Source organism: Channa argus, chromosome 8 (genome assembly GCF_033026475.1).
Source record: "Channa argus isolate prfri chromosome 8, Channa argus male v1.0, whole genome shotgun sequence".
Classification (NCBI taxonomy): domain Eukaryota; kingdom Metazoa; phylum Chordata; class Actinopteri; order Anabantiformes; family Channidae; genus Channa; species Channa argus.
Genome location: NC_090204.1, coordinates 3,971,517 through 3,981,750, shown reverse-complemented (window position 1 = coordinate 3,981,750; position 10,234 = coordinate 3,971,517). Strand labels below are relative to the sequence as shown.

Here is a 10,234-nt window from a genome sequence, read left to right as displayed (position 1 = left end):
AACACAGCCGCTGATAACACGCTGCATGATCTGTGTCACATGATGTTTTACTGGCGTCTTTATAACGTGTCGTATACAAAAACACACAATAGTAAAACGATGAAAATAGCAAAATGTCAGGAAAAATCAGCTGGAAAGGAAAATTTGTTAGTTTGTTGTATAGGTCTCAAGTTCGACAATAAATAAATAAATACATGGAAGGAGCGAGTTTATGTAAAACAAACACTTTTTTGTTTATTTATTTATTATTATCTATTTATTTATTAACATAAAATAATCTCTTTTTTGACCTCTTTCATAAAAAAATTCATAAAGATATTTGTAAACGGAAAATTAGGCTCTGAGAGTTATTACACTTTATAGACACTGCCATTAAACATGTTGTTGCCGCCCATTTTTAGAGAGCAAGTGGCAAGGGTATTTAATTCAATTTTGTTCCCCAGAGAACTGACAGTACATATGTCTGTAGGGAATAACTGCACAAATATGGAATGGCAAATATATTTCACAGCTGGCGCTGATACATAACCAGTTTGATTTTGTTTAATTATACACAAATTAAGCAAGGTTTTAGGAGAGGGTCTTCCTCCGGAAATGAATCTAAGAAATGTTTTTTTATGCCAGCACAGCAGTTTTAAGACACACACACACACACACACACAGTAGCAGAAATAAGAACATAAATATATAATCCCTCAGCCAAATAACATTTTAATTATAAATAGAGTCACATTTAAACAGTTAAACAATGAGTTCACAAAACACACCAATCACTGCTGATACTGATCTTTTATACAAGTCCTGGTCTTAAGAGACTGCACCTGAAATTACACTGAATGATGCATTGACATGCTGAATAAGTCACAGTGTAGGTGATTCTACACTAGGACAGACTGGCACTGATTGAGTCAAGATTTAAGGGGCCCATTAGAGTCATGAATGGAACACACCACATGAAATAATGCACCTGATGTCCTGAAAGTTGTCTTGCAACTGTTTAAAATAAGTAAAAACATAAAGTTGATGAATGAAATGTTAATATCCTAGCACCTAACTCAACTGTTTCAGAGGAAACTGCAAAGAGATTCAAGTAAAATGTGAAGTAAAACTCGTTTTAAAAATTCTCTAGCATTTTAAATTGAAGTTAGCAGTGTGTTAAGAAAGTGATGGGTTAAGTAAACTTATGGAATCACGGTTAGTCTGTCTTTTCTTGTGCCCCCTTCTTCCAAGTAAGCAAAGCTTCCTGGGAAATGCGGAGTAAAATGACGCCAACACACACAGTTGTTAAACCGCTGAGCATGGCGAGGCTGTCCGTCAAAGTCAATGCTGTCCACTCCTTGAAGAGAAGAGCTGAGGCAAGAATCACGGTGGATGTGAACGTCACATAGTATATGGCTTCAAACATGTTGGAGCTAAAACACTCCAAGGCCTTATTGATGAAGAAGAACTGTGTCAGGATGCTGACAGCCAGCGTCCCTAGGAAGCCCAGGAAGAGAGCCAGAGCTCTGCTGCTCGATGGCCCTCCATCGAACACGTCCCGGGCCACCAGGCCTAGTCCTTTGCTGCTTGGAACAGTGAAGCTTCCCAGGAGGGAGCATATGGTGATATACACCATGATGTTTGATGTGCCGTAAGCTGGAGCCACCCATGTGATCAGAGCGATCAGGAGCAGGACCACAAGGAGAGCATACATTACAAACACTGCAGGATGAGAAAGTACATTTTAGTGATTTGTGTATTCCAAAGGAGAAAAGAAAGTTTAGTAAGGAGGATTACATATTGAGTATTCATTGGCAATCCTTACTGTTCGTACCTGACCTCACCACTGTACTTCATCTTAAAAAAAAAATTGAAAGCAAACATTTCCAAGTTACTAAAGTAAATTAAAGAACACAATGGCACCTGGGTCTGTCAGTCTTTCCTCTAACTCCAGTCTTGACTTTACAGCCTCTGCTTTAGGGGCATGAATGATGAGCACAACAGAACCACAGCAACATAATGCACAGCCCAGTTTCCCCAGGATATTTAAATGCTCCTTCAATACCCAAGAAGCCAGCACAGCCCTGCATCACAAAAGAACCAACATGCAAGATTCACACAGCAGCTTGTAGAATCCTTACAGTATTATACAATGCAACAATGTTATTCTTTGACTTTTTGCTTCTCAGCTTATACTCATGCTACCAAAATAACTTCAACAACGTAAAATTGTACTAAAATAATAATGATTATACAGTACTATAACATTTTCCTGCAGTTCTGCTGCAATGTTCACCATATCAAATTTGTGACTTTTAAATACTTTAAAAAAAACATGTCGCTGTATAGTACTGTCATACCCATCAACGAATGACAGAAGAATATTTAAATGGTCTGACTGTGAGATATGGACAAACTCTATTGTCATTAACAATACAACGTGCAATTCAGTGAAAATTGATACAAGAACAGTGCGTTGGTGTTTGTACTGCATATTTCAAGACTTACCCAAATAACACTCCAAGGGCTCCTAGTGGTGTAACTATCACAGCAGGAGCCACATTGTAAGCCATGAAATTCCCAATCTGACCAACAATCACTAACGAGTTTCATAAACAGATGTGTCAGAACATTCGTCATACACATTAATGCCGAGAACGAAAACAAATCACGTGACTTTCCATTGCTCTGCGTCTCCAGAGTCGATAGATGGCGCTATACTCACTGGACACTGTGCCACTCCACCACACCACATCTCTGAGGTACGAGCCTCCTAGAGGAAACACGATAAACAGTTCAGTTGGTAGAAACTACTGGATTTAGTGATGTTGAAATTGTCGCTTTCCTGCTTCTACCCATGGGGATATTCCTCAATGAACACACTCATGTTCCTCCTTGTATCTTTTCTTTCAGTCTACCTCTGTCGCGGGACCGTAATATTCCCTTTTTTTGGAGCACAAACGTCGACCCATTGATGAAACTTGATATTACAGCGATTGCTATTCCGGAAGCTGGAAGCGGGATGGCACTTGATTCTGTCTTGAGAGTCATGGCTGTGGCTGCTGTTCATCTAGTTTATCTCTCGTCTACAGTCCTCGGAAAAGGACTGTGGACAGTCGGCGATCAGTTGCAGGGCAACAGTTAGAGCGCCCCCTAGCGGATGTGCGGTCCCCTCTGACGCCAGGCTGCACCGTTCCAGTTTTCCTCATTCTCTCTAATCTGACAACTGTTACAAATACCTAGAAAATTAACACAATCTAAAGACTGTTAACAGAAAATTTATGGAAAAGTATACGATTAATGAATATTCGTCCTAATTAATAAAATGGCACCAAGTCCCTTTTAAGGGGACTATATCGGAGCAGAAACTACTGTGTGCCATACGACATGAAACTCAAAGGACACGGGCAAGGTTTACCTGTCTGAACCATACATCATTTTGTTTGTCCTGCTGTTGGAATGTCTGTGAAGGTCACACCAAATATTAAAGGAGTTTTTTTTCCCATTTCATTTTCAATAGATGGGCTCCGATTAAGTTCTAAACACATCTCAAGGATAATTACTGCAAACTACACGATTTAGAATCGCACAGCAATGAGTATAAATACTCTTATTAATAAACGTATAGATGTATCAATTTAAACTGAAATCTACAACATCAGCAGTGTGCAGAAAGTGAGAGACGTCCAATACCTTGCATACACCTCATATGTGTATAAATTACACAACTAGTGAAATAAATAACTGCATAGTTTACTTGCGACGCGACGCCCTCTAGCGGACAGCTTCCTTTACGCCAACTCCGCCTCTCCTATGTCCCGCCTCGAAGCGAAGAGGTGCGAACATTTTACAACACCGGACAGTACGGCGGGGCGGTGTAGAACCCAAGGCCAATGAATCGCCTCACTAGAAACAGCCTCGGCCGCCTCTAGTGAAACAGATCCAGCGCATTGAATCCCCCAGTTACAACTACGTAATTTGTTTCCATGCCTCGTGCCCTAGCCCACCGCCTGTCAATCAAGTCCATTATGAACGTCTTGTTTGCAGCAGACCAGCTGAGGGGACGAGAATAACTCGAGAAGAGACCTCAGGTAATATGTTTTTAAAAAAGGACCAATTTGCTGCTGGGTTTCTGAACGAAACGTTGCAGCTTGTTCATTGCCATGTCACAGAAGCGTTTTGCTCGTCGCCTGTATGATTAGAGCTGGTATAGCGTTAGCTAGCTGTGTTAGTGTTAGCTGTAAGTGGTTAGCTTTAGCCACCAAGCTAATGTTAACGTTACCTAGCATTAGATATTGCGTTATTAGCGTAATGATGCTGTGTCAGTGTGAGCTATTACCCGCTGGCCTTGTTTCTGTTATCATTTACGGTGACCTGGCTAAAATAACAGTATCAACGTCAACAGAGCCTGTACCCCTGTTAGCATTAGTGCTACTATATCCTTAACGTTAGTTTTGCTCCCAGCTTCTGATGTAACGTAACAGTATGATTAAGGGTTAATCTTTGGCCTTAAAGCCCCCATGTTAAGTAATAATGTAAATGACGCTCATGCACTGTTTAGGTCACAATTGTTAAGTATTAGCAAGTAAGTTTGCCCAACGGTTAGGCTGAGACCTGCCAATAAATCGTGGAGTTCATCAATAGTGTGAGGTTTCATTCTAAAACCAATTAAACTACCATTTATCTAATTCAAATACAACTGGAATGAATCCTGAAAAAGTAGCATGCTAATATTACCAGTCTCATTTTATGATAATGGGCAAGAGGCTCCAACCTCACCGATTCACATGCACGTTATTATGTTAGCCATCTGAATAAAACATAGCTTCTTATCTGTGTCTTTCAGGTTGGCTGCGCTTGCAGCCCAGAGAGGAGAGGGGAAGATGCCTTCTCCATCTTTTACCCTCGATGCTCAGCTGAGATTTCATGACAAATGGCTGAAGATAGATTTACAGGTACATGTACTCAGTAAAAGGATGGAATCATATTAAAACTACATTTGTAAGCTCAATTACATGTACCTGGGGGTTAGTAAGAATCAGAAGGTTTGACATTTTTTAAACTGTGTGCCTGTGTATTAATTCTTTTCCTTCCTATTTTAAGAAACTGCTTTATTCCAAAACACATTTCAGCCAAACTGTGCTGCATTATGCATTATTATACTAAAAGGCTCAGAAGTTTTTTTCTGTGATGCAGAAAAGTGAATGCATGTTACTTGAAAGCAAACACATTTAGTTAGCATAAACACATACTTTTCTGAAATTGGTTACATTTGTTGTAATAAGCTGTTAGATGTATAACCCTTAAGCACAGGTCCTTGTTGTTTTTAATGTGTCATTCTTGAGCTTGTGAAAAGAGTGAGAGCCAATAATTACACTGTAAGTTAGTGAAAATATAGATATTAAGATATATATTGAAAACAAACTAATGTCAGTAATTATGAGGCCTTGATACATGATGAGTTTAGAGGAGATTTAGTGACAAGAGCCTGAACTGACTCGTGCTAAAAAGAGGCTGTGCACCAAGCTGTCTGCTCTCACCTTCACAAATTGCAGCTTGTCTGGACTCATCCTGAACATTAAAATTGGTTTGCACCGCTAAACAAGGACTAAAACTGGTGAAGTCTGTCATGTTTTCATAACATGCATCCTCTGCAGTGCTGAAGGCAGCTGGTCTAGTATAACCAGTGGGCTAACATATTTTTGACCTGTAGGATGTGAGAACCTTAAAGGCAAAGGGTGGCTTTCCACTTGTGAGCATTTCTTGCATGGTGTAACACAAAGCCAGTTTCAGCAGTTATAATTTGTTCTCCACTTTTCTCCTAATCTTGGTGTTGGGTTGTTAGTGTCATTTCTTAGAGTGCATAACAGATTTTCTTTCACAAAGCAAACAGAAAAATTAATTCATGTCTGCACGATATTTTTTGATCATTTGAAGATGATGCAGTTTACAAAGCAAGAGTTTACAAAGCAAGCACATACATACACATAAACTCTTGATGTCATAATTTGAATATTGTAAATTTGATATGTGTAGAAAGTTTTTCAGTGTCTTATTTCCTTTGGTAGCGGGCATTCTCTTCTGAGGGACTGAGTGAGATGTGGAATGAAATGGTAAAAGATGAAGAGATTACTTTCAATGGAGAGGAGTCAGCTCACCCAGGTATGTCACTGTAATATTACAGTATTTCTTTACCCTGTTTCTGCAGGGTACAGAATGGAAAGCTGCTTTAATCTCGCTAATCGTAATTAAGGTTATTGTGATTTTTTTTTAAAATTTATTTATTGTTTTTAAGAAGATTGCGCTGACTGCTTTGGAACCCAGAAGAAAGATGAACCCAATGATAAAGAAAAAAAAGAAGAGGAAGAGACATCAACATCTGTACACCATTCCATCATTGAGACCTGGGATTGGGGACGGCAACCAGGTGAAAGCACAGCCTGTGCAAGATTAAAATGTGTTGTCCTAGAGCTTATACTGTTGAGGTTTGCTAAGATGCTGTCCTTTTCTGTATTTGTAGCTTTTGTTATTTTATATATTTCTGTTTTCAAGTGTGGTAAACATCACACCGATGCCACATGGTTTCACAACACCTAAATGCTAACTTGATACAGTGATACTGACCATTTCAACACATGGTCATCCTCTGTGTTTAGCAATTTCATGTCAGCCCCTACTGCTGTACACATGTTTTGCTGGCACGTGAGTTGTGGAAACTGCAGTCCGCAGGTTCGAGTAGTTATTTTTACTCCTCCAGAGTGTAATTTTGGTAGGCGTTATAATGTGGTCCAGCATAGGGTAGTGTTTCTCACCCAAGCTGTGTTTACTGGCGGGACTGGGTGGAACTATGTTATGGTTCTGTGAGATAAGCATTGGATGTAGGGGGGGGGGCTTTATGCCTAGTGAATTCAGGTTTTGCTAGTAGCTACATGGCTGCTTCTTATTTATTTTATTGACCCAGCCAGGGAATTATACCGATCTGATGCTACTGTGAGTGTAACTGGATAACCACATGGACGAGTGCTCTGTCACTGATGCTTAAAGTTCAAACTGCTTACTTCCTGGTTTTCCATTGGGTGGTCAGATATTTGGAACATGTTGTTCTTAGCAGTTACAGCCCAGAACAAATTATTGTTTGAAAACAGGCTGAACACGTGACAAATTATTCTGATTCTCAGCAGTACATTTCCTTTCCTTACTTCCTGTAAGATATTTTATAGAACCTCTGTCAGTTTAAAATTTCTTTAGTACGTGTTCCATTTTTGCCGTGGGTTATGGATAATAAATAGAAAGAGACTTTGTCTGGCTTGGATACAAATCTGTCCTGACAGTTGAGCACAGCTGACTGTAATGTGGCTCATACAACCTGAGGCTAGTCTGGCTTACATAAAGCTTAAGTGGATTTCAGACCTGCTATTTTGGCCCATCTTGTCTTCCCTTCTACATTGCAATATTGACACACAATAGCTTTATTTATTGAACCAGCTCAGAACAAAAGGATTGTAGCGATGAAGGCCAGTGGGAGGTATTTTGAATGTGTTTAAAAACAATAATTCAACAGTGAAAGTTTCATCTAATATGTTTAGTGTCAGCAGATTTTGTGAAACAGAGCTGTTTATTTAGTACATACATGGGTTTTGATTGAGACATCTACTACTGGTGTAATATTTCTATATTGAAGTGCAGGTTTTATTGTTAGTAAACAGAATATTCTATTTTATAAAATAAAATAGTCTTCATTACATAAACTACTTAAGTGAAAACGATATCTTTCTAAGGCCACAGTGCAACTTAAATTATTAAAATGCAGCAGTATGTTTACAGAATAGGAACAATTGTTGAACCGTTTTGTGCTTTCCTTTTTTGTCTAGTATCATCCAGCGTTAAATAATTTGATAATTCTAAATATATTGTAATATAAAATATTATTCCAAGTCTGAGTCCATTGGTGAACAGTTTATGACAAATAATGTACATTTTGACATATTTTTGTGATAAGTGTTGCAGCCAGCACATACTTTCCTTGTTGGTCCTGGTCACTGTCAGTCTGGCTTAATCAATGCTGACAGTTGGCAGAGAAAATTGTTAAGTCTGTGCTGTATAAAGATTCTAGTCTTTAGTCTTAAGACCCAGTCTCTGTCAGTCATTTTTGAAAAGAGTTTTTAAACATGTTTAATATTTACGACCGGTATCAGCAACCGATGAGGTCACAACTTAGGGAGACCTACAGTGACTACAGCTTTACCTGTAGTTAGTGTTGTTTTATATAGTTAGTTATTTTTCCTATGATAATGAATTTATTGCTCATCTGTGTAGATGAAAATGAGTTGAAGGACTGTCTGATGGTCCTGGTTGATGACCAGCAGAAGCTGTCGGCACAGATGGCCAAAAGCACGCTGTCTGCCCAACGCTTGCGCCAGCGCCTCGTCATCTTGGAGCGCTACCTCATCTCTCTCAGCCACAGCATGATGGAGGAAAAGTACAAAGTCCGCTGGAAGACGACACCCAGCCCACCACTGCCCACTGCTGACAATAAGAGGTAAAAAATTAGGACGATTATAGTGTGCTGAGACGTTGAATCAGTGGTTATTGGTATCAGCTTACAACAAGAAAGTCCAGCTGTTAAATCAACCATGGATTTAACATTTTATATAGTAAAGAAGGGGAGTTTGCATGCAGTTTTCTAACTCAGTTCTTGCTGTGCTAGGCCCAAGCTTCCTGTGACCCAGTTTACGGAATGTTAATTAGTCAACAGCTCTTTTGTATAACCATTGATTGCATACATAGCAGTTACTATGAACTGAATTCTGTAATTGTTTTAAAAGTGGTGTTAGATGTTTTAGCTAGTGCATTGTTTTAAAAATCGTTTTTTAAGGTTCTTTGCTTAATTGGCGAATTGTCTGGAGAATCTGGTCTTTACCCAGTTTTGAAGCTGGTATATTTTGATATGTTCCCATACCTGGTAATAGCAGTACACAGTTTTGTTATGGTTTTTGTCTCACTTTTTCACAGCCAGTCTGTGATTATTAGTGTGCACTTCCTGTCAAAAGTTTCAAACTTTAATCCTGTCACCACAAATATGTCCTTTGTGCGTCTCCCTCAACTGCAACTGTTTAGAAACATCCTAACTGTGTGCATACTAATTTTGAGGTAATGGTGATGGCTTGTAAACTGCATGACCACATTAACTACTATGAAAAGATACTCACTAAGTATAGCAAACAGAGGTGGCTATGGTCTCCCAGCAGTATTAGTTGAACCCTGTCTTGCTGGTTTTGTTATTTCAGTGCTCGTCCAATCAGTAAAGGTGTTGAGGGTTTGGCCAGAGTTGGCTCCAGGGCAGCTCTCTCCTTTGCCTTTGCTTTTCTACGTCGGGCCTGGAGGTCAGGTAAGAATATCCCAGGATTGTGAAAGTGACAAAATGTTTTCCACTATTATCAGTGTTGAAAGCTGCGTCATGATACTTGAGCTTTGCTTAAGACCTGTTTATGAATGTGTACAATGTCCCAGGCCACTAATAGTGAACATTTCAACACACAGTACTGAGATATTTTACAATTTCATGAAACATTTTGGCTCATTTTGAATTTGATGGAAGCAACATAGTATCTCAAAAGGGGCAACAAAAGGCTGGAAAAGCAAGTTAAAAAAACAAATAGAGCATTTGGCAACTAATTAGGTTAATTGACAACATGTCAGTAACATGACTGGGCATTTCAGAGAGGCAGAGCCTCTCAAATTTAAAGATGGACATAGGTTCACCAATCTGTGACAAACTGCATCTAAAATTGTGGAACAATTTCAGAAAAATGTTAATTCTCTATAGAACATCAGTGCACAAGATCATGAACACTTCCAGAAATTCATTTATTCATTTCATTAAGTGCCTAAGGCTTTGGCAGCTTGCACATCTGGTAAGGCCCCATCCATGCACATAGAGTACATAGAGGTTTTAGAGCAACATATGCTCCCATCCAGACAACATCTCTTTCAGGGAAGGCCGTGCATATTTCAGCAAGACAACGCTAAACCACATACTGCATCCATCACAACAGCATGGCTTTGCAGGAGAAGAGTCCAGGTGTTAAACAGGCCTGGCTGCAGTCCAGACTTTTCACCAATAGAAAACATAAGGTGATAAATGAAAAATCTGGCAACAGAGCCCCAGGACAGTTGAGCAGCTAAAATCCTGCATCAGACAAGGATGGGACAACATTCCTCTCTTAAACTCCTGCAACTTGTCTCCTCACCCTCC

The 10,234-nt window shown here is 39.4% G+C and overlaps 2 protein-coding genes across 8 annotated transcripts in view; one reads left to right on the top strand and one right to left on the bottom strand.

The window, feature by feature from the left end:
• Window positions 1-691: 691 nt before the first annotated feature.
• On the bottom strand, window positions 692-3,796 carry nipa1 (NIPA magnesium transporter 1). 3 transcript variants are annotated; one of them, XM_067512372.1, is made up of 5 exons: window positions 2,898-3,360; window positions 2,705-2,752; window positions 2,488-2,578; window positions 1,903-2,063; window positions 692-1,701 (listed from the first exon to the last, which is right to left on the bottom strand). In XM_067512372.1, exons 1-5 carry the CDS (start codon window positions 3,028-3,030, stop codon window positions 1,196-1,198), a joined length of 939 nt encoding a protein of 312 aa, XP_067368473.1. In that variant the 5' UTR covers window positions 3,031-3,360; the 3' UTR covers window positions 692-1,195. The 3 variants fall into 3 exon arrangements, 2 of the variants coding, with proteins under 2 accessions (XP_067368473.1, XP_067368474.1); XM_067512373.1 differs by having other exon boundaries at window positions 2,835-3,064; XR_010914978.1 differs by lacking the exon at window positions 1,903-2,063 and having other exon boundaries at window positions 1,562-1,701; window positions 2,488-3,796.
• A 137-nt stretch (window positions 3,797-3,933) lies between these two features.
• Window positions 3,934-10,234, top strand: part of herc2 (HECT and RLD domain containing E3 ubiquitin protein ligase 2) — a 54,205-nt gene continuing 47,904 nt past the window's right edge. For 3 of the 5 annotated variants that reach the window (XM_067512363.1, XM_067512362.1, XM_067512360.1), the window contains exons 1-6: window positions 3,934-4,070; window positions 4,826-4,934; window positions 6,048-6,141; window positions 6,275-6,406; window positions 8,296-8,518; window positions 9,267-9,367. In XM_067512363.1, coding sequence (XP_067368464.1) covers window positions 4,863-4,934; window positions 6,048-6,141; window positions 6,275-6,406; window positions 8,296-8,518; window positions 9,267-9,367 — 622 coding nt within the window. In that variant the 5' untranslated portion in view covers window positions 3,934-4,070; window positions 4,826-4,862. The remainder of the gene's footprint in view (window positions 4,071-4,825; window positions 4,935-6,047; window positions 6,142-6,274; window positions 6,407-8,295; window positions 8,519-9,266; window positions 9,368-10,234) is intronic. The other 2 variants (XM_067512361.1, XM_067512364.1) reach the window with 2 other exon arrangements.

Excerpts from the sequence above, each read along its gene's own strand:
- nipa1 (XM_067512372.1), bottom strand. The coding sequence starts at position 3,030 with ATGACTCTCAAGACAGAATCAAGTGCCATCCCGCTTCCAGCTTCCGGA. Across the intron at positions 2,064-2,487 it reads GCCCTTGGAGTGTTATTTGG|GGCTGTGCTGGCTTCTTGGG; the intron begins GTAAGTCTTGAA and ends TTTGTGATGCAG. Across the intron at positions 1,702-1,902 it reads GGAAAGACTGACAGACCCAG|TGTTTGTAATGTATGCTCTC; the intron begins GTGCCATTGTGT and ends CTCATCCTGCAG.